The 23,319-nt window shown below is 37.2% G+C and overlaps 2 protein-coding genes across 12 annotated transcripts in view; one reads left to right on the top strand and one right to left on the bottom strand.

Annotated features, from left to right (window-relative positions):
- Nucleotides 1-19,078, top strand: part of LOC119830218 (E3 ubiquitin-protein ligase UBR4) — a 51,632-nt gene extending 32,554 nt beyond the window's left edge. For 8 of the 9 annotated variants that reach the window (XM_038353141.1, XM_038353140.1, XM_038353146.1 and 5 more), the window contains 36 exons: nucleotides 31-225; nucleotides 413-529; nucleotides 607-710; nucleotides 795-939; nucleotides 1,038-1,229; nucleotides 1,740-1,914; nucleotides 2,024-2,158; nucleotides 2,306-2,405; nucleotides 2,642-2,861; nucleotides 3,191-3,381; nucleotides 3,822-3,928; nucleotides 4,260-4,420; nucleotides 4,867-5,007; nucleotides 5,353-5,453; nucleotides 5,730-5,839; nucleotides 6,060-6,211; nucleotides 6,822-7,025; nucleotides 7,857-8,006; nucleotides 9,197-9,278; nucleotides 9,368-9,505; nucleotides 10,561-10,758; nucleotides 11,356-11,546; nucleotides 12,094-12,282; nucleotides 12,627-12,795; nucleotides 13,105-13,340; nucleotides 13,486-13,606; nucleotides 14,106-14,380; nucleotides 14,777-14,911; nucleotides 15,152-15,310; nucleotides 15,598-15,780; nucleotides 16,053-16,201; nucleotides 16,579-16,708; nucleotides 17,079-17,254; nucleotides 17,479-17,619; nucleotides 17,905-18,094; nucleotides 18,693-19,078. In XM_038353141.1, coding sequence (XP_038209069.1) covers nucleotides 31-225; nucleotides 413-529; nucleotides 607-710; nucleotides 795-939; nucleotides 1,038-1,229; nucleotides 1,740-1,914; nucleotides 2,024-2,158; nucleotides 2,306-2,405; nucleotides 2,642-2,861; nucleotides 3,191-3,381; nucleotides 3,822-3,928; nucleotides 4,260-4,420; nucleotides 4,867-5,007; nucleotides 5,353-5,453; nucleotides 5,730-5,839; nucleotides 6,060-6,211; nucleotides 6,822-7,025; nucleotides 7,857-8,006; nucleotides 9,197-9,278; nucleotides 9,368-9,505; nucleotides 10,561-10,758; nucleotides 11,356-11,546; nucleotides 12,094-12,282; nucleotides 12,627-12,795; nucleotides 13,105-13,340; nucleotides 13,486-13,606; nucleotides 14,106-14,380; nucleotides 14,777-14,911; nucleotides 15,152-15,310; nucleotides 15,598-15,780; nucleotides 16,053-16,201; nucleotides 16,579-16,708; nucleotides 17,079-17,254; nucleotides 17,479-17,619; nucleotides 17,905-18,094; nucleotides 18,693-18,917 — 5,787 coding nt within the window. In that variant the 3' untranslated portion in view covers nucleotides 18,918-19,078. The remainder of the gene's footprint in view (nucleotides 1-30; nucleotides 226-412; nucleotides 530-606; nucleotides 711-794; nucleotides 940-1,037; nucleotides 1,230-1,739; nucleotides 1,915-2,023; nucleotides 2,159-2,305; nucleotides 2,406-2,641; nucleotides 2,862-3,190; nucleotides 3,382-3,821; nucleotides 3,929-4,259; nucleotides 4,421-4,866; nucleotides 5,008-5,352; nucleotides 5,454-5,729; nucleotides 5,840-6,059; nucleotides 6,212-6,821; nucleotides 7,026-7,856; nucleotides 8,007-9,196; nucleotides 9,279-9,367; nucleotides 9,506-10,560; nucleotides 10,759-11,355; nucleotides 11,547-12,093; nucleotides 12,283-12,626; nucleotides 12,796-13,104; nucleotides 13,341-13,485; nucleotides 13,607-14,105; nucleotides 14,381-14,776; nucleotides 14,912-15,151; nucleotides 15,311-15,597; nucleotides 15,781-16,052; nucleotides 16,202-16,578; nucleotides 16,709-17,078; nucleotides 17,255-17,478; nucleotides 17,620-17,904; nucleotides 18,095-18,692) is intronic. The other variant, XM_038353145.1, reaches the window with a different exon arrangement.
- A 2,500-nt stretch (nucleotides 19,079-21,578) lies between these two features.
- The window catches only part of LOC119830129 (aquaporin AQPAe.a), a 51,285-nt gene continuing 49,544 nt past the window's right edge, over nucleotides 21,579-23,319 (bottom strand). For all 3 annotated transcript variants that reach the window (XM_038352997.1, XM_038352999.1, XM_038352998.1), the window contains one exon: nucleotides 21,579-22,190. In XM_038352997.1, coding sequence (XP_038208925.1) covers nucleotides 22,086-22,190 — 105 coding nt within the window. In that variant the 3' untranslated portion in view covers nucleotides 21,579-22,085. The remainder of the gene's footprint in view (nucleotides 22,191-23,319) is intronic.

Below are 23,319 nucleotides of genomic sequence, written 5' to 3'. Positions count from 1 at the left end.
TACTTAAGACGTATGACTAATGTTCGTCAGGCGTGTGCGGAGATAGTGGGCGCGCGCACTGGCAACTGGCAGCACACGTGTTGCACGGAGCGGCGCGAGACGCTCGGCTGGCTGGTGAGCGTGGCTCGGCGCGTGCACCCGCACGTGGCGCCCACCGTGCTGCAGCTGCTGCAGGCCGCGCTCTGCGCGCCGCCGCCTGCGCATGCGCACAAACAGGAAAATAAGGTTTGCGCTTTTTGGTCAACAGTTAAATCAGCTGCATTTTATAGTAAGGGACGGGCAGAAAATATCCTAAAACCTATTTATTTAGCAGAAGAATAAATAGTACCCTTATAAATAAAATATTTCTATTTCTGAATAATGTCAGTTCATTTTAAATGGTTGACATTAAAAATATTTTTTAACATTATAGACCTCGGCTGATTGGCCTGAACGTGAACGCAGCGCTGACAGCGACGCGTTCGTTTCTGATGGATCTAAATTCCAAGAGCAACGGGTCCCCCAACTTGTTCAGCAAATATTGAAACAGGTAATTATTAATATTACACACATATCTAATTTGACATATAAACTGATCATATTATTGAAAATAATCTCATATTATAGGTCTCTCAAGATGAGCTCAAGTTATTCGTCAAGGCATTCCTGCTCGAAACCAACTCGACTGCTGTTCGCTGGCAAGCACACGCCTTACTATTGGCTATTTACAAGTAATTTGACTTTTTAATCTCGCACACTGTATATTTATATTTCTTTCTTGTCTGTGTTAATGAAGATTTTTACTTATATTTTAGCAATTCTCCACAATCGGACCAAGCATCACTAGTGTCGTTGCTGTGGGGAATTTGGCCCACATTGCCGCAATATGGACGCAAGGCTGCACAATTTGTTGATTTGTTGGGATACTTTACGCTTAAAACTCCTAACATTGACAGTGAGGTATGCTTTCCAAAAGCAATTGAATGTTACAAAATTGAAAATTAAGTTGCTTTTATTAAAAAAAAAAAATTATGCAACAATCTAAACATTATTCACAGAATTACATAAGCAGTGCGGTAGACCTGCTCCGCAATCAGAATCGCCTCCTATCATCGCACGGTAACTCAGCCCTATACGCGGCTTTGGGCGCTTACGTGGAGCTAGACGGACACTACCTAGAGTCTGAGCCTTGTCTTGTATGCAATAACCCGGAAGTGCCCATGGCAACTATCAAGCTGCCCACTATTAAGGTTGGTCATGTTTTGTTGCGCACGCGTTGCTGTAGTTTGTAGTTGCTGTAATTGTTTTGTGTAGAAATTAATGCTTATATGTATTCGTAGTACGCGTAGTGATTTCTTGTTGCAATTGTAGTTTATTTTTTATTATTTCAAAATAGAGAAATTTTCTTTTTTTTTTTTGGGTAAGTTTATTCAAGGATTTTGTTATGGAAGCACTTGTTTTTTTTGTTGTGTAAATAGCAACTAATTATTTTTTGTTTAATTTAATTAATGGCTTTGTTAGATTGTAACTTTGTATCTATATACCTCGAAGGATAAATACTCAAAACTTTCATACTCATGGTTCGTAAGTCCGTCCATAATATTTGTTTCTATTACTAAAATTATGAGAAGTGCGTGCCCCTTCTTTCGACTTTTACAAACACAAAAAAAAATCCTACACGATTAAAAAAAAAACGTTAAACACGACTACTATACTAATATCACCGATATATAAGAACTAATCGCAACAACTGTCCGCAGATCGACTCGAAGTTCACAACGACTACTCAGATCGTGAAGCTGGTGAACAGTCACATGATCAGTCGCATCAGTTTGCGTATCGGAGACATAAAACGCAGTAAGATGGTGCGCACCATCAACTTCTATTATAACAATAGGACTGTGCAAGCCGTGCAGGAGCTTAAGAATAAACCCGGTGAGTGTAGACCTTTTTTGACTTTATCAATTAAAAAATAGCAGATTTTCCGTAAATTTAGCAATTTTAACTATAGAGTTGTATGTATAATTTCTTTTTATTTTCTCAGGTATGTGGCATAAAGCGAAACGCGTACAGTTGCAGTCTGGACAGACCGAAGTTCGCGTGGACTTCCCATTGCCCATCGTAGCCTGCAATCTTATGATGGAATATGCGGAATTTTATGAAAATCAACAAGCAACCGGTAAGAAATTATAAGCACATTATACCTACAAAACTTTTTTTTCTATATGTTTAAATAAAAATAATATTTCTTTTTAAATAAAAATAATATTTTTTTTATTAAAAATAATTATTAATAAAAATAATCAATTATTAATTATGTGTATAGGAGAATCTCTACAATGCCCTCGTTGTTCGCAATCAGTACCAGCCAATCCTGGTGTATGCGCAAATTGCGGTGAAAATGTCTTCCAATGTCACAAGTGCCGGTATGTATCTATCTCGTTAAATAATATTATCTATCTAATCACGGTTATTCATATATTACGAGGAAATAAGCTCACGAACATAACATGTCCAAGTTCCCAAATTTTTCTCTGTCCAACTAACCTTTAACAATGAAGCATGCTGTATTAATTTTTTTTTCATCATAAAAAAAGCTGTGAAAAATCCATCAAATCCATCTCAAACTAAATACAAATTTTTTGCACCATTTATGTAACAGCGCAATAAACTACGACGAGAAGGATCCGTTCCTGTGCCACGCGTGCGGCTTCTGCAAGTACGCGAAGTTCGACTACACACTGATCGCGCGGCCGTGCTGCGCCGTCGACGTTATAGAGAACGACGAGGAGCGCAAGAAGATGGTGCAGACCATTGGCGCGCTGTTGGATAAGGCGGACCGTGTGTATCGCCAGCTTATTGCTAATAAGCCGATACTCGAGGTACATATTATAAGTGTCTTTATGTGAAGTAGCAAGATTTTAATACTTTTTGTTATTTAAAAAAATGATTATTTGTCTCATTGTTATTTTTATAGACAGTTTGCTATGTTTCAATATAACAGAATTTTTCAATGTATTCAGCTGAATTCAGTTATTGTTTGTTTAGTTATTGGTGAAAATAATAGTTCAAAATAAGTCTCCTCTCTCAGTACATTATCCACGTATATGCCGTATCTTCTCACAACTTAACACTATACTCCTACCGGTCGCGTACTACGAAGAATTCCCTACAAAGTATATGACCTATCCCATAAACGCTTCGGCAACAGTCGCTCGTGCACAAGATCAGCGAGCACCGCGTGGACGGGCGGCCGGACGAGAACAGCAACACGACGAGCGCGGCGTTCGGCGGCGCGCAGATCAACCGCGTGATACAGACGCTCGCGCACAAGTACTGCGTCGAGAGCAAGGGCCACTTCGAGGATCTGTCCAAGATCATACAGAAGGTGCTCGCGTGCAGGTAATTGGCGACGATTGGACGACTAATCGCAGACGTGACTCGTTCGAAATGCCTGTTGTTCGGAACCGTAGACATGTTATGTGAATTCATGTATTTTATGTCATATCTAAATGATGTGGAGACAAACTACATAAGTGATGAATTTTATCCATTTTTAATACTGAAAAAATTCTGTTTAATTTGCTGCTTTCTTAATAAGATTTTAATCAATTATTTCAAAAAAAGGAGGCAATGAGCAATATGACTATTTTTTTGTTTGTTGTTGCCTCATAACTTTTTACGGGGTCATCATGGGAGACCGATTTTTATGGTTTTAAATTTAAGCTTGTTCCGATAATTTGAAATTAGCTTAGTTTTTTCGTAATAATCAATATTTTTATACTAAATATGACAATTTAAAGCAATTATAACATATATCTGTCTTAATTTTTTTTTTCTAGGAAAGAATTAGTTGCATATGACAAAGCTCAAAGTGAACAGCAAAGTGGAGAAACGCTACCGGTGTATACTATGATCATGCAGAACTATGATGGCGATCTTACTAAAGGTGTGATTCTTTATTATTAATCTATATAATATATTATATAATTAGTCTATGTATTATAATCTATACTATTCTTTATTATTAATTAACAATAAACTATTAATCTTACTACTACTACTTATAATTAAATTATCAAACAGCGCCCTTTACGAATAATACATTTCTTATATATCTCTCATGTCAATGCTCCTTTCTATTTAAGTTAAGAACCATCGTAATCAACCTAATTGTTAATACATACATATATAAATTAAATTGAAATTGAGATTAAAATTGCTTTTGTTTTGAAGCTGTTTGTTACGTCATTGTAAAGCGTATTGCACACACTCGCCAGAAAGCGGCGGATCGTGCTACGGCTGCTCGCTAGCAACGGCGGAGCACTGCCTCACGCTGCTGCGCGCACTCGCCTCGCAGCGCGCGCACCGCGCCACGCTGTGCGACGCGGGGCTCGTGCACGAGCTGGTGCACCACAACCTGCACAGGGGCACGCCGCAGGTGCGCACTCGACCTTAGATTGTGTAATTATGATTCTAGTGAAAAGTGTATGGTGCACATAATCAGTATGTGTGGTTTAAATAGTAGAGTTAGTGGAAAGTTATATAGTCTTTATATAGACAAGATATATGAACATTGAGTAACTATTAAGTAAGTATGAAATATAAATATTTGTATAATGTCTTAAAGAAAGAGCTATTTTTTACGATTCGCCATTACATATATAACGCTCACTAGAATGTGACAGTTTTAAACAAAAGTTATTTAAAAATGAAATAATAGTTATTTTCCTTACTACAATTACATTGTTCCATAAAGTCATAATAATATACACACAACTGATAAATGGGTATTGTAAGTAAATCAATCACAAGAAAATGAAATGGGTATTGTATCAAGAAATATTAATGTGTAAGAAAATGCATTTTTTTCCATCACGAACACAGAGCCAAGAGGAAGTGCGTGCTCTAATATGCCTGGTGACGCGCGACAACCTGCCGGCCACGGAGCAGCTGTGCAAGCTGCTGACTCAACGCATTACGCTCTCGCTGATGGGCCATGCCGCCTCGCAGGACCATAATAATTCTGTGAGTTATCTGGTGTGAGGTTATAGACTATACATAGATTTGTCTGGAGTGTAGTTCTGTTCCAAAAATCCCATAGTATCTAGATCAATATTATTCATATACAATGATCTGGTTTTGACGTGGTTCGATTATTAGCTTTTTTGGATGAAAACTATTTTTTGCATATTAATGAATTGAGAAAATATAAAAAAAAACGAAATTGAAATATAAGTATATATGAAATATACTTGTGTATTGCATGAAAATAGTGTACAAGAGATGTAGAGTGGCATACAATCAAATTAATTCAGTTTAATACGAAGAAATCAAACAAGTATTAATTCGATATAATATTTTCATGTCCAGGTACGGCCTCTAGTTCTGCTTTTGGGGTCGTTAGTCAAAGTGCAAGATTCCGTCGAGTGTTGGGAAGCGAGACTGCGGTGTATCGTGAAGCTATGGGTCTGGTATGTTATTGATCAAAATATAATGTCTTTTTTCAATCAATAATATCATATTGGCTGTAACCCGCGGCATCACTGTCGTGTTATCCGGTAAAGAATAGTCTATGTGCTAATTCAGACTATAATCTATATGTGTATCAAATTTCATGCAAATATGATAAGCTGTTTTTGCGTGAAAGAGTAACAAACACCCATCCATCCATACTTACAAACTTTCGCGTTTATAATATTAGTAGGTTTGGCTTTACATTTACGTTATTATTATAATTGATTCATCAGGTGCTGTCCTCAAGTGACGGAAGTAGCAGGCATTCCACCAGCCGCCAATGCTATTCTAAAGGATGAAGCCCTAGCTGACATACCCGGTATTAACACCTCTTCACCAAACTGTAAGTTGAGGTCTTATTACAGAGGACATTAAGTATGAAGTATTTTATAAATTAGACTTTTTGAAATGATATGTAAAAGTTAATTTTATATTGAATCATAGTTATAAATTGATTTAAAGACAAATCTAAAATAGTTGAAATAATCTATGTATATATTTATTATGTGTCTGCCGTTCCATATTTCAACCGGAAACGTAAAATGTGTGTTCATTGACATCAGCGCACCAGTTCGCGCTGCAGCAGGTGGCGCTGCCGCTGCTGCGCTACATGCAGGAGCTGATGGCGCCCGCGCCGGCCGCGCCGCCCGCCGTCGCCTCCACCGCCTCCACCACCTCAACCGCCTCTACCGACGAACAGCCTAAGGAAGCTGAGGTATTGTGATTACTTTTTATAATGCGTTAAATGTACAGGTTACATTGTAATCCATTAAGAAAAAAAATATATACAGATTAATTTATTGCACAAAATAATTTTCAACCGATGTCTCAAAAACGAGATTCTCAATTCAACTGTTTCTTTTTTTTTTTAGTTGGTTTTTTAACACATGTTGTTATACATAGCCCTTTTTAAGTATTCATAGGGAATTGTTGTCATTTTATTCTTTCTACTATAAGTGTAATGTTATTGTGTTAATTGCACTCGTATTTGCGGTTTTATTTTGTCACTGTAATATATCTCCTAGTATTTCAATGAAATCACTACATAGTATAAAGCAAAGTTGCTTCCAACATTGCATACATACTCTATGTATGTGTGTATCTTCAAATGTAGGCAGCGGATTTTGATAGAGGTTTTTTAAAACATAGAGTGATTCAAGAAAAAAGTTTATATGTATAATAACATCTAATAACATCTGTTTAACTACTCCGAACGTAACGTGTGCGAAGTTGCGGGTAAAAGCTAGTCATCTCATATGTGTACTATTAATCGACATTACATGGGGTATCATTTTTTTAATTAATTTACATCGTCGTCTACGCAGGAGTCCAGCGAGCAACCGCCGGTGGTGCTGGCCGAGCAGAGCGGGCACCTGGTGGTGGAGCTGGCCGCGTGGCTGGCGGGCCGCGTGCCGCGCAGCGAGTGGCGGTGCCTCGCCGCGCGGCCGCCGCGCCCGCCCGCCGCCAGCGCGCTGCCGCCGCGCGACCTGCACCTCGCGCACAAGTACGTCGGCAAGTGGCGGGAGCGGGTGAGTGCGACGCTGTCGTGTTGCGAATGTATGATGTAGTAGATAGATGTCATCTATAGGCTGTTGATACTTGTGTATATTGAACATTTTTATGTAAATAATACGTACATTTTTATTTCTTTCCAATGAGTCCTAAATAAAAAAAAAAAAATAACTCAATATGAATGACATAGTCATTTAACAGTATAATTACGAAAAGCATTTTTAAAATCCAGTGCTTTCGAATTTTTTTGCCAATTTGCCAATCAAAATTTGCCAATCGTCAATGCGCATTATCTCACTGCATGAGGGGGGATAGCCACGGCCCGTCATATCTAAATTAACATAAATAGATATAACACTATTAATATAAATAGATAAAATAAACATACTCTGTAGATTTTCATAACCAGCCTCATATTTCAATCATCATTATTAGTCAATACACCGACTTAGATATAAAGAAATAAAATAAATATCCTCTAAGCTTAAAATCTAAGCGATTCTATGTAATCGGCTAACTTTAGGCGCTTCAGCTGGGTGATCTGCTTTACAAGCTACTGCCCACTTTTGTAATTAGTTGTAAATGTTGAGGAAATAAATAACATATTTCTACTGTTAGACCTGGAGGCCCATATTCTTTTCTTAACCCTACCCAGTCCTTCCGTTTGTTCCTCTCGTTAACCTTTCATAATCCCTCTCCAATAAGAAGAAGCGTAATGTCTGCAATCGACCTTTCGCCACTCACAATGTTCATGGGCGGTGGTGATATTTACCATCAGCTCCATTGCCGACGGTGACATAAAAAAAAATAATAAAATATTATAATTAAACAATTGGCACATAACTCAGGTGCTGCTATCGCACGGCATGCGGCGCGTGTCGCTGGACGAGGGCGGGTGGCTGCGGCCCGTCATGTTCGACCCGAGCTCGCGGATCGCGCGCGACACCGCCTGCCAGATGGTCAAGTCGCTGTGCGACTCGTACGAGAGGACCAAAGCGGTGCGTATTTTTCTTCTTTGTGTCTGACGTGTACTAGCACGCGACTTTGTTCGCGCCAAACACATTTATCTATGAGCTATGATTTTTTTTCTTTTCCACATTTTTCTACACTAACATTATAAAAAGGCAGAGTTTGTATTGTTGTTGGTTTGTTTGTTTGTAATGGATAAACTCAAACTGGACCGATTTTTAAAAACTTCTTCACTATTAGAAAACTGCAACTTCGCTAAGTGTCAGGTACCACGGGCGAACTGCTAGCTTAAGAATATTTTTACTCACACAGAGATATCATGATGATGATCAGAGATGTTATTAATAAATAAATATATTCATTGAATATTAAAAAGTAACTGACTAGAATTATAATGTAATTATATCGTTTATATAATATTATTTCATTGAAATCGAAACATTTCAAATAATCTATCCAATAGTTGAAGTTATTCAAATAATGATAAGTATTGAGAATATATTATTATAGATTTAATTAAACTAATTGTTTTTATTAGTTTTCTACGATCTCGGGCAAAGTTAATTAATAATAGGCTTAATTATATCACGATTTTTATCATTGCTATTTACTTAGATTTATAAAATAAAATAGCATCTAGAAAACATATTTTGTATGAATCGATCTTAGCATATCCGACCTTAACATATTCAACTATACAGACAACATAATATTAAGCTTTACATTTTACATTAGTACACAAGTATAAAAAAAAACCTGCTTCTTGCATTCGTTCAGTATAGCATTCTTATAAACGTTCATTCATTCACAAGTCACAAAAGTCAAAGACAATTTACTCTATGTCTAAATGTCATGAGTCATTTAAATCAAGACAGTGGAATTCATACTTCTTTGATTTGTTTTTTTTTTTCGGAATATTACTAAATATCCAAAAGTTTTAGAAATAAACTCATTTCAGTGCTTCATTTCAATGGTGTAATTATTTTCAGTATCGGAATAAAGTTTTGTGCCTAAATATTTAGTGATAAATTAAAATTGCGAAGTGACGCCTGAGCGTGTTATTTATTTACAAACAACAGGCGACTTAACAAAGGGCGTTTTATCAAACAGGTGGTTTATGTCATCTGTATATTATTTAAAACATTTCAAATGATCGTGTTGTTCGGATATTTAATTTATTTTTATGAATGGATACATTTTTCGTTTCTTTCTGTTATAGGTACTTATTTTATTGACAAGCTTCTTACCTGAAGTCGGGGCTGTAGGCGAGGCGAGTGAACAGTTCCTACAATTATATCAAAGTACGTATTTTTATACATACATTTTTATGTGTATATTTGTGAAGTCTTTTACGAATGATTCGGATATTAATATTGTAATATTGATATAGGTCTAGCATCGGAAGCGCCATGGAAACAGTTCTTGGCTATGCGTGGTGTTTTACAGCAAATTGCTGATTTGATGACCAAGGAAATTGATCAACTGCATCGTTTGGAAGAAACAACACTAACTTCGGATCTCGCTCAAGGTATGATATACGAAAAATAATAAAGTAATGGACGTATAATGTGAAATTAAAAATGATGTTACTTTTTTTTGTCGATATTATTAATATATAAATTGCGTAGTTTCAATTACTACTGCTTTGTAAACAGAGCCCCATTTGTTTCGCTTAATTTGATTTTTTATTCATTATTTTGATTTGATTTTTACATCACTACATAGTATAAAACAAAGTCACTTTCTCTGTCTCTATGTCCATATGTATGCTTAAATCTTTTAAACTGTGCATCGGATTTTGTTGGTTTTTTTTTTCTAATAGATAGAGCGATTGAAGAGTAAAGTTTATAATGTATAATAACGTCTATTAAATTACTCCGAATTTAACGCTTGTGACGCCGCGGGCAAAAGCTAATTTACAATAAATATCAAACATAATTCATAATATTAATCAAAGTATGCAGCAATATAAGTTTATTTTCAATACTACGGTTATTAGACAGTCCCAAAAATGATATATCTACAATAACGCGTAGACGAATGTGTTTATAATAAAATTTTCTCGCGCCAATTGTTGCCGCTAAAATAATAAAAGTTGCCGTTGCGCAATTCTTTTTTCAAAAAATTTCCTCATTTTCCTAAGAAATACAATGGAAGATGAGATATTGTGTATTATTCTCGAAAGATGTATTCAAATGATGGTGATTATACATTTTGATTTGATTAAAAATAAAACAGTATGCTAGTAGTTAATTTCGCTGATGCAATAACTATACGCTAGTATATTTCATAATAAAAAAAAAGTATGAAATTAAATTCATAGAAAATTGGCAATGAGTAATAATACAATGGGCGTCTTAACTCTTAATCACTGTGCCGTCTACCTGTCAAGCGCTCTCTTTTTATCATAGAAACTTGAAAAAAATCCCATTTCAAAATCGAGAGTTAGTTGTTTGAAGAAGACTACTTTATACCTGTGTGTATTTTTTATTTTTTATATAGTGCCATAATATGTGCTATTAATGCCCAACACATGTTTTGTTCGTTTACGTAAATGGCTACATGCGCTATTTCCCACAACAGGGTACGCGCTCAAGCGGCTGACCGAGCTGCTGGCTATGTTCCTCGAGGAGGGGGGCGCGCGGCGTGCTTACAAGGGGCGGCTGGTGGGCGCCGTCCTGGGCGGGTACCTGTCGCTGCGGAGGCTCGTCGTGCAGCGCACGCGCCTCACCGATGACACGCAGGAGAAGCTGCTCGAGCTGCTCGAGGAGATGACCACCGGTGAGCCAACACAAGCGTACACGTACGCATATTATGCGTATACGCGCGCAAGTACATTCGCACACAAGTACGGAGCGTTGTGAGATGTTTGAAAAATGGCAAATTATATTTGACTAGCTGCGCCCCGCGGTTTTACCCGCGTAAGTCTGTATCCAGTAGGAATATCGAGATAAAAAGTTGTCTATGTGTTATTCCAGTTGTCCAGCTATCTACATACCAAATTTCATTGCAATCGGTTCAGTAGATTTTGCGTGCATGAAAGAGTAACAAACATACACATTCACACACATCCATCCTCACAAACTTTCGCATTTATAATATTAGTAGGATTGGTGATATACCCATGCGATCGTGTTTCATTTTTTATTACTGTAGGGTTATTATTCTTTAAAAAAAACTAACATTTGAACCTGTATGTTTATAATGTCTAATGCGTTGCTTTGATAAAAAAAAAATGTATACTCAAGCTTTAGATCCACTTGCATTGTTTTATCAAGCATTCAATTAATTAGAGATTACAAACATAAAGATACATTTAATAGACAATAATTTGATATTTCGAACACCGAAGTCATCACCGTATTTTTACTCATACAGGTACTGAAACAGAAACCGCTGATTTCATGGCGGTCTGCATCGAAACAGTCCAAAAGTATCCTCTCCACGACTATCGAACGCCGGTGTTCATATTTGAACGACTGTGTTCTATCATATATCCAGAGGAAAATGATGTTGGGGAGTTCTTCCTCACCCTGGAAAAGGATCCGCAACAAGAGGACTTCTTACAGGTAAATTTGTCCTTATCTTTAGCACAATATTTATATTTATGGCGGTTTAATAGTTCTTAATGAGAGGTAGGAGAGAATAAGTTATTTTTAATGTTGTCTTAATTAAAATTACATTATAAAAAATTGTGTTGATGTAAAATAGTTTGTTAACTTCTGGACATGTTCTGTTTATATTCAGCATAAATTTACAAAAACGAAAATTAACGACAAATGTTTGTGAAACTAGACTTAAACGAGCCAAAACATTAACTTTTTAACATGATAACTCCTATATTAGCTTTACCTGTATGTTTGTATGTAACCGACTCGTTTATTCTCGATTTTGAATGATTTTAAAGAGACATGTAAAATTAGTGGCATGACAATGATTTAATGAGTTCATATTATTGTTATCCGGATTAGGATGGCCAGGATTAAATAATTTCCTTATGATGTATACAATGTATGACAGCAACTGAGCCAATTTAGTTGATTCTATCATAAAAGTGTTATAGTAAACATTATATTTTCTCTGTGGTAAAAATTAAAAGCAACGTAATAAACCCAGGGTCGCATGCTCGGCAACCCGTACTCGTCTCTCGAGCCGGGCATGGGCCCGCTGATGCGCGACGTGAAGAACAAGATATGCACCGACTGCGAGCTCGTCGCGCTGCTCGAGGACGACAACGGCATGGAGCTGCTCGTCTGCAACAAGATCATGTCGCTCGATCTGCCCGTCAAGGACGTTTATAAGAAGGTTGGTGGTTGTGTCTGTTCTGTCTATCGTTTTGGTTGACTGTCATGGCGACCGAGGGATATAATAGTTCTTTGTCTTACGTGTTTATTAGCTTATCTTTGTTATTGGCCATCTTGTGCCCTAGATGTCCTTGCATTGTTCGTGATAATTGCGTTTAATCTGATGAACTATATTAAGTATATTAATATCCAATTAAATTGTAAAGCTATTAGTATAAAATATATTTTAATTATAAAAAAAAAAATTATAAAAAACAACACACCTCCATCAGCATGGCACTACATTTATTAAAATATGCTACTACATAACTAAGATCACGTGACTAAGATTTGTGTAAACGGTAGGTTTGGTGCACATCTGGCGAGAGCGTGGACGCGATGCGAGTGGTGTACCGCATGCGAGGTCTGCTCGGAGACGCCACGGAGGAGTTCGTGGAGACCCTCAGCCAGACCAACGCTGAGGCGGTGGATGATGAACAGACGTATCGCATGGCCAACGTGCTTGCTGATTGCGGTCAGTTCCTCTCGACAATCCTTTCTTAATCCCTTCCCAATATAAAGTCGGCAATCCATTTGTAGAGGCGTAAGGTCTGTAATCGACTTTACGCCTCTACAAATGTTCATGGGCGGTGGTAGCGCTTACCATCAGGCGTCCCACCAGCTCCATTGCCGACTGTGCAATAAAAAAAACAAAAAAAAGTTCTCAATTTCATTCCATTTCCACTCTTTATTACAAATTTTAAATTCCTTTTTTTAATTATTTGGTAATTGAGGAAAAAATGCAGTTTATAGAATTGTAAGTACCTACAATTAATAACCACAGGTGGACTAGAAGTAATGCTCCAACGGCTAGCCGCTATTCAGCGTGTGGGCGGTGCACGTGCGCTCGTATCGACGCTCTTACGCTTACTGAGCCTTTGCGTGCGCGTGCGCCGCTGCGTGCGTGTGTTGACGCGTACCAACACACGCGCATTACCCGTTTTGCTACACGCACTCACACTAGCCGCGGCTGAAGAGAAGGACATGCCGCGTGCGGATCTCGTATATCAGCTTTTAGAAGTAAGTACTCCTAAAAATATAAAAAATGCACAATTCAAAAAAACCTTAACACTTAATAAAAATAAATTTGGCATTATCATATTAATATATATGTGTGTATTTAATATTCAGATTGTGAGAAAATTATCGTAAAACCGTTTCACAGATTATGGAAAGGATACTGACAGTTGCAGCAAGTGAGAGCTTGGAATCGTTCTTGCAATTCTCGCTCACATTCGGCGGACCTGAACATGTGCAAGCACTGCTGAACTGTACCGAACTAACAGGTAAATTATAAGCCTAAGGATAATACCAAGAAAACTCACATAGTTTCACTGTATTGGCAGACAATGTTCTAATATCAGAATTGTATGGAGAAGAAACACTATATTTTATACTACTTATTGGATGACACTCAACAGAAGTGTGTTTCGTATGGTAATGTTGTTTCACTTGTACAGTATGTTTGCTTATCCCATTTCAGTAATTCAAAATAACTGTATAAATGAATTACGTGAAGTTTCCTATAAATATGATCAGCTTAATTAATTCGTTCCTAATTTTCCTGAAACAAAAGAGATTTCTTTGCATCTGCAAACTTTATTTTACAACCATACCCCCTACCGTTGTCATCCAAGTGCCACAGTATGCTTGTAACACTAAACTCAATTTTCTCATATGCACATAATATAAATCAAGCAATATTCAATATGTACGTTTGAAATTTCGTATATTCTAAAATAAAGTATGGTTCCTCAATGTCTGTTATTATTTTTTATTCCTTAGCGATCCGCAACAACTCAGTGGCGCTCGGGCATCTAATGCGCGTCCTAGCTGCCCTCGTCTACGGCAACGACCTCAAGATGGCAATGCTGGTGGACCACTTCAAGCCGGTGCTGGACTTCGACAAGCTGGACTCGGAGCAGTGGAGCGAGGAGGAGTTCCGCATGGAGCTGTTCTGCGTGCTCTGCGCCAATGTTGAGAGGAACTCCGTGGGTGGGACGCTCAAGGACTATCTGATCTCGCTGGGCGTGGTGCGAGACGCTTTGGAGTATATCGTGGTGAGTGGATTTTGTCATAGGATTTATTTTAGGTGTGGTTTTATGTCTGTCGTAAGAGAATATTAAAGTCTGTCCATTTTATCTTTGTTGTTGCAATATAATATGTTATTTATATTCAAATTCTTTTTTATTTGTTCAACTGTCATCCTTTCTTAATAAAGATGTAAACAGTGACTTAATTTATGAGTTTTCAACACATTCTTTGATGCATTTTCCTTAATGGTTTAACTTCTCAAAAAGTTTATTATTTAATGAAAGGAATATTTTGACACGTTTTAACAGTGTGGTTTTATATGTTTACTTGTTATATATTAATCTGTCTTTTTCTCATAATCTTCGTACCTTACTTCTAAGCAATCGATAAGGCGTCGTTTAATACATTAAAATTTCCCACAGAAACATGCCCCGTGCGTGAAGCCAACTCTGGTGTGCACCGACTCGGACGAGCTGAAAGAATTCATCAGCCGACCCGCACTCAAGTTTATATTGCGATTCCTCACTGGACTCGCAGCTGACCATGAGCCTACTCAGGCAAGATTTTTTACTCTTATACATTGTTTCATATCAAATACATTGAAGAAAATTCAATAAAAATCATTGAATACAATATTATTAATTATTCAAGCATAATTTTTTGCCGCAGTAAATGGTTTTCAATCACACACCATAACGTTTTAAATTTAAATAACATGTTAATTACATTAATATTTTTCTGTACTGTAAATTTTCATTTGTTGCGTGATACTAATTTAGCTTATGTTCTTTATACAGATGTTGGTGTGCGAGAAGGTGATCCCAATAGTGCACAGGCTGGAGCAGGTGTCGTCGGGCGAGCACGTGGGCTCGCTCGCCGAGAACCTGCTGGAAGCGCTGCGCTCGCAACCGCAGTGCGCGGCCAAGGTGCAGCAAGTCCGCGATTTCACTAGACAGGTAATTTAATTAAAAAAATATAAACAAAAAATGGAATTAGTGACATACATATATATCTTAAAAGTGGATACGAAGCACGATTTCATATAAGTATATTATTATTATATTAGTAGTATATATAATATTAGTAGTATTGATTGAAACTCTCATTTTAGTTTCTAATCTTGAATAACAATTTCAGAGCTGGTTTCGTGTTCCAATAAATTTTTCCAGACTAATGATCTTGTTTTTGGTCAAATTCAAATTCATTAGCACTATAAACGCATATGCGCGTGTCTGTCGTGCAGGAGAAGAAACGGCTCGCGATGGCGGTGCGCGAGCGGCAGCTGGGCGCGCTCGGCATGCGCAGCAACGAGCGCGGCCAGGTGACGGCGCAGTGCTCGCTCACGCAGCAGGTGGCCGACCTCGCCGAGGAGGCGGGCGCCGTCTGCTGCATCTGCCGCGAGGGCTACAAGTACCAACCTACCAAGGTGCAGTGTCCGATCAACGTAATGGCCGGGCTTAAGTCGGCACCGCTGTCATCTTGCGCATAGTACAGTCGGTGTTTCACGTTCTACTCATCGACTCGCGTCTAATTTCAGCTCGGTCATACGCAGTTGTTAAACGATAGGCCATTTGATACATGACAAAACATACAAATGATCGATTTTTATATATTTACTATATACATAAGCAGTGTTATTACTTACGACTAGTATTCACGTAATGTTACTCTTTATTGAAGAACTGAATGTGTCATCAGGTGTTAGGTATCTATACATTCACCAAGCGCTGTCCCGTGGAAGAGTTCGAGCTGCGCGCGCGCAAGACGCTCGGCTACACAACCGTGTCGCACTACAACATCGTGCATGTGGAGTGTCACATGGCCGCTGTGAGGTTGCAGCGGGCCAGGTAACATTATAACTAAATATTTACTATATTAATAGTTTATTACTAATACCATTTGTTCTCATACAATTTTAACCTATACATATTTGCAACATTATTTATTTTTTTACATCGATGCTTCGATTCTTTTTTGTCGTAATTATAATAAATAGCCTATAAACCATATTGATAAAGAGACTATGCACAATTTTTTTTTTGTTGAACCGACACTGAGATTAATTGATTCCTATTAGTTGGCCCACTAACTAATAGGAATGAGTGAGACCCATCTCCTGATTGCTAAAACTATATTTTATTTTGTAATTGACTTTGATCTACATAATAATATGATGAGCATTAATGTTTATTTTAAACGATGTTTATATATAATTTTTATACAGGGATGAATGGGAGAGCGCGGCTTTGCAGAACGCCTCCACACGATGTAACGGGCTGCTGCCGCTGTGGGGCCCCAACGTGCCCGAGTCGGCCTTCGCCAGCTGCCTCGCCAGACACACTACTTACTTGCAGGTGATATATCCTTCTTTCGCTAAGGAAATCTTCGTTTAGTTCTTTCGTTCACATTTTTCTAAAGTTATCAAATTTACATTCTTATAAAAGAATAGTTCCCATCATGCGTGAAAACATGAAAAAACATGAAATGGCGAATAAATAATGTACAAACCTCACATCGCCGATCTGCAATGTCAGAAGACAGTGGTGGATGTCGTATGTCGTTAAGCATCAAGTTCTTGCACCTCCCAATTTCCTCACGATATTTCCCTTCTTTCATTAGAGCACTGATGATGCCAATGTGATAAAATCGTCTCGCCGCGAAATGCTTTATTTCAATGCTAGTAAGTGTAGCCTATCTATACGAGACACGTATGCGCGTGCGCAGGAGTGCACCGGGCACCGCGACATCGGGCACCAGTGCACGCTGCACGACCTGAAGCTGCTGCTGTGGCGGTTCGCGCGCGGGCGCACGTTCCACGACGACACGGGCGGCGGCGGCCCGCTCTCCAACATGCAGCTGGTGCCCGCGCTCGTGCACATGGCGCTCTACGTCATCAACACGTGAGTGACACGCGTCGTTTCTTATTATGTGAATCGTTAAAAGTAACTACTTTTTTTATGTGTGATAGGGAAGCGCTTGATTACCATCTAGCATGCTCGGCTCCCACATAAAGAAATTTTTTTTTCATAATAGACGTACATTAAGCATTATCGTTTCATAGTTAACGTGCAATAAGACACACGAATTATAAATCATTGCGTTTAACAACGGTTTTGTTCACCAGCACGCGCGTGGCGGGCCGCGAGCTAGCGTCCCTGGAGGCGTTCCTGGGCTGGGCGCCGCCCAAGCAGCTGGAGTCCGCCCACGAGGCGGAGGGCGCGCTGTACTTCATCACGCTCATGCTTATGATGTTCCCGCACGCCAAGTGAGTTTTCAATGTGTAATTATATAAAAAAATATACTTTATATAAAATTTTGCAACATTATTAATTATAATATTTATTGAATCGTTTGCGATCATCATAATGTTTAAATTAAGCACTTAGTCACAAATTAACACGTCACTTTCATTTACATAATTATGTTTTAATTAATTATTTACCTAATTAACTTATATAGAATATCATGTATATATAATGAGAAGATATGCAAGATGCTCGACCTTTCCACTTTTTCCTACACAATAATAAATTGTTTATTTCCATCCCAGGTGGAAGTCGAACCGCGTCGAAATGCTAAAGCGCCTAATAGTGACGAGTCACGTGCGCGCGGTGGCCGCCGGCGGGCCGCAGCTGCGGGCGCTCTCGTCTGAGCAAAGGGCTCTCAGGCAATGGACTGACTACAAGCCGTACGCTTTGCTGGTGGCGCTCGTTGATCAGCTGTATACTGTTATGTTTAAGGTTTGTTACGATTCTTTGTTATAAATCATGATTGGATTACACGTAATTTTCTAATGTATCGAGGTGGGTGGTATAATAAAGTACATAATAAAATACGTGCAAAAATTGTCATGAATTTACAAGTATTTTCAAAACAAAATACTTATTACATAGAGAAGTTCGAGTTCATCTTTAACGATCATGACTTTTTATTAAAAATCTTCATTGCCAGTCAACTATGTGTTTTTAAAAGTATATTATATTAAAATATTGATTCTAACTTAATGACTAAAATAACGACAATAATTTATCCTATTCTGTTAGTAGTAGTAGTGGTGTTTTTTTTTTTTTTTTTTTTTTTATGTCACAGTCGGCAATGGAGCTGTTGGGACGCCTGATGGTAAGCGCTACCACCGCCTATGAACATTTGTAGAGGCGTAAAGTCGATTACAGACCTTACGCCTCTATAAATGGATTGCCGACTTTAAATTGAGAAGGGATTAAGAAAGGATTGGCGAGAGGAATAAAGGAAAGGACTGGGAAGGGGAAGGAAAAGGATATGGGTCTCCGTAGTAGTCCTCTAGTAGTATGATTATTAACAAAACAAATGTTCACACAGGCCGTACCCGCAAATAACGTGGAGCAATGGCCGGTGAAGTTAGCGGAATACATCCGCGTGAGCGACGAAGCGAACGCGAAGGCGGCGGAGCGCATAGTCACCACGCTGACCGACGAGTTACTGCCCTGCGCGTCTTTCGGCGAGTTCTGTGACGCCGCCTGTCTACTGGCCGACATCCCAGACCCCGATGCCTTCCTGCAGCAAGTGATCAACGAACTGCCTTGAGGAAGGGCCTTCGCGCCTTACTGCATCACGTACAACGGCTGTATGGCCTGTTGAAATTGTGTAGTGAGGTCAAGGACGTTTCCTATTCTTCGTGTACCCTCAAATGCAATAAACGTTTTGGATTTTTGTTTTTTTTTGCCTAATAAATAGTTTCCGCTTTATACCTGTTTTATTTTATTTCAATCTCGTTTTTTAAGAGGCGTATTATTGGAATCTTATATATGAGTTGGTTACGTTACGTTAGCCAAATGTGTGAAAATTAAAATAAATTTAGTTTTCTTAATTCTTAATTTATTTATTTATTTTGTTTCTTTTTGCAAAAATTTCTTGAATTTTTCTTTCCCTTGACATGGACAACTAATTAGCGAAATCCGTCGAGTCATTGATGCGTGTTGCCACGACCAAGGACACTAGAGATTATTTTTTATATATAGAGATTTAGTGTACCTAAATTTTACCCACGGTTTCACCAGGTTAAACGAGGTTTTCTTTTAAATAACTATTATAACTAATGTTTCTATTTCCATAAATAGGACATTAAGAAAGGTAAGTAAAACAAGGAAATTATAAAATAGGTTATCTGCCAATGTAAGTCTTCTCTAAATTAGTCTAGCCTTTCTGGCGAAAACGAAATCATATATTTTGATTTAGTAAATAAAGATATACATTTTTGGTGAATACTGTGTTCGTTTATTCCGAACCGTTTAGTCATAAAGCATTAAATACATGATACACTAACCATTACTATAAAAACCCAAGATGCACATTCTTCTACAAAAGTATCGCTCTAAAGTGTAGCTTAATAATAACCGATTATTATAATTTTGCAGTTGTAGAAATGTGCAATGGTAGAAATGTGCAATTTTGTTACGGACGTTTTTCAAACGCTGTTTTTTGTAATATATAAATGCATATAGTCCTCTCAATTTACCTGTACTAAGATTTTTCTCTTCAATAATGATAAAATATGGACTATGTTACGCCATATGTATTGCAATAGATAAATTATTACGCAACAGGCTTTGATTACATATATTTAGCAGTATTTCTTTTGAATCAATATCATGTAAACATATTAGCAATATTTTAAATTTTATATGTATTAAAATATAAATTTGTCATCATTAGAAAAGGGCAACTAGCGAGATTCTTACCGACTCTTCCAACTATTTTTTTCAATTGATTGCATAGAATATGGTTGACACTTCTTATCCTTTTTCAAATCAAAAGAGGTAATTTTTTTTTATCATCATTCAATTTATAATTAAGTTAGCTGAAAAAGTCCAGTCACTTTTACATGTTGAACTAGACTTTTTATATAATTGTCATGCCCTTGTGCGAATTGAACCTAATCTATTAGATTTGAAGTTGGATAAGCTTAATCGCGAATGTACTTTTAAATAGAAAATATATACAAACATAATGAAGCTACCTACAAATACATATTAAAGATATTTCAAACCTGTAGATACCATTTACTCTTAAGTTCAAACTGATGTTTGCATTTTAAAATTTTGCATTTCAAGATCAATCGAATACTAAATTAATTTATCACACAATCGTTCAGTGCGTAGGCGACATATATGTTGTTACCACCCACATTCATCAGAACAATGGTGCTGACATAGGATGGATGACCTTGACCCCATAAAGACATTTTAAATTGGATCGCGTTTGCCGGCGATATGTCACTTGCGATTACCGTAGTCACGACTATTGCACAATCGCCTAAAGCTTGTGTGACTTCGTGATATAAGTAATAGAGCTTAGTATAAATCGCATCATTAATATTAATATGATTAATGGTTAAACCCATTTCATTGATGACGTTCACCGTAAAACGTAACGATGGGTTCGATAATATTGTATCCACTGGTACCATAATACTATAATCGTATCATAGCGAGATGTACCTACTTTGAGCTTTGTTGAGAAGAATTTATAGGGCTTGAAAAAAATACTTTAATAGTATTTTTTTAATTAGTGCGTTAAATAAAGGAGAATTGTATTAAATTCCTTGAAAAATATTGGGTAGCTATAATTTTGAAGAATAAGATAATCGTTTTTTATTATTATTCACGTAACTCTTTCGCGAAGCAATACCTTCGTCGTTATATATAAATCATTTCGATATTGTTGTGCGTTTTGGGACTTTTTGGTGGAAAATACTTCCTTTTTCATTCAGGAGCTTTTCCTCATCATTTCTGAAATATTTTGGCTTTTTCCCTTCATAATCAACAAAAGTTCATTAATATAATTCTAGGTTGGATTTTGACGAGAACTTCATGGCTATTCAAAACGTTATTGCGCTTTTGCGTCCTTGTTGTGGACGTGGTAGATAAATTTAAGATAATAATTGTTTACAAAATTAGTAAGCACTTTTCTAACAAAAGTTCGATTAGCCCATTTGTGCGTGTCATCCTTGCGCAGGGGCCATGCTAATCTGATGATCCTGATGATCCTGGTGCGTTCCATATGAGATCCCAGGATCCCTGCTATTACTTTGAGATTGGTCGCCGAGAGGTTTTAGTGGGTAGAAATCCCACATGCTCTACTTTCCCCCCAAAGGTAGAGTATCTATTGAAGATTTTCTCCTCGTTAAAAAAAGCCCATTCCCTTCCACAAAATATAAAAATTTGTAAATAAAACCATTTATATTTAGCAAATAATATATTTTGCAATATACATTTCTGTGAACAAAACATTGTAACGATATTATTTATTCTCGTTATTCTTATATTTCTCATAATATATACAATTATCAAACATTTGAGTATGCAATAAATTGAACATTATAACTTAATATAAATTAATCACATAGTATAAATTCAGCTTAATACTTTTGTATGATCCCTATCTTACTTCACTAAAACATATAATAACTTAACCGCGAACGTCTTAACAAACGTAACATTTCGTATTCGGATCGACTTTGGAAAGAATTTTTAAATAATGTAAAATATAAACTCATTGACAAACTTTTTACCACATAAAGTTTACACGTGCCGTCAATGAGTTTATAGTTTGGCTGTATTCCCTTGTGTAGCTTAAAAATGTGCACGTTCCACGTATGAAAACTGTTTCTATAGATAAATGCTTATTAAAGGTGCATATTGAAAGTTACACGAGAGTGGCTAAGGCACTAGTGAGAGCTCGAGGGCGCAGAGATTATAGATCGTAGGAGCCGCTATCTCCATTCTTGCCAATGCGAAGCACGAATCTGTACAGGATACCGGAGATCACGCCGCCGGCGATCGGGCCCACCCAGTATACCTAGAATAAATAATGTTATATTGGATCAAACTTGCACATTTAACAATTATTATTTTTAACAAAAAAACAGAAACTTTTAACTGTCAGAACTAATAATAATATAATTAGTAATATAAATAATTAAAATAACTGGATGAACCAATCAAAAGATCTAAGGTAAGAAGCACATGAATTTAAAGTCGAATAGAGAATATCCTCTTCAGAGTACAAATGCATCTAATCTGACTTCCGTGTGTAACAAATACAAAGACGAATTCAATCATGAAAATCAAATTATGTTTCGTATTACATAAAGATGTCACAGTAGGTAAGGCTATATGTATAAGTAGTAAGTACGATGTCCTAATGTATGTGTGGTAGGTACTTGTGTTTGTTGGCAGATAAACTGCAATCAGAGCGCATTTAGTATGGTAGCTCCTTTGTATGCAACGATAATTCCACGCTTTCTGCATAGAACTACATATGAGAAAGTAAGGCATACAATGGACATCAACCGTTATTATGTCATATTTGCATAACGCTGTAGTTATGTGTAATGGTGGGATGTGGTAATAGAAACAGATTGCGTGATAGCTTTTTAATTTTTTTTTTTAATAACGTAATCTCGAGACAAAGAAAATTATCTTCGAGTTATTTCACTTGGTTATTCTCTGATAATTGCAAAAATGCAAAGTTAACTACAGTTAACATGTAAAATTATCGATATTTTCCTAAATGAAGTCCTGATTACAGTTCACTAGAAAACTGCATTTGTAACAATAACCCGAGTCGTGAACTCGTGTAGCTTCAAAGCGAATCGAGTTGATTGATCGCTGCAAATTATATGTTTCTCGAATGTCCGCAATATCCTATAATATTTAGCTAGCTATATCTCGTCGCTTTCACATCTCATCACGTGAGTGGTCATCATACTCTTATACTATGTATAATAAAATGTTTATAAAAGCCACCAGAAGTTCGCTGTGTATGTGTTATGCAACTTTTATGGTGTTAATTAAAATAACAAGTTATATTTACAACGATTATGCTATAAGGAATTAATTATTAATGATAGCGGTCCGCCCCGGCTTCGCCCGTGGTACATATATAGCCTATAGCCTTCCTCAATAAATGGGCTATCTAACACTGA

Source organism: Zerene cesonia, chromosome 11 (assembly GCF_012273895.1).
Source record: "Zerene cesonia ecotype Mississippi chromosome 11, Zerene_cesonia_1.1, whole genome shotgun sequence".
Classification (NCBI taxonomy): domain Eukaryota; kingdom Metazoa; phylum Arthropoda; class Insecta; order Lepidoptera; family Pieridae; genus Zerene; species Zerene cesonia.
The sequence above is the reverse complement of the archived record's forward strand: the minus strand, read 5'-3'. Positions and strand labels throughout refer to the sequence as shown.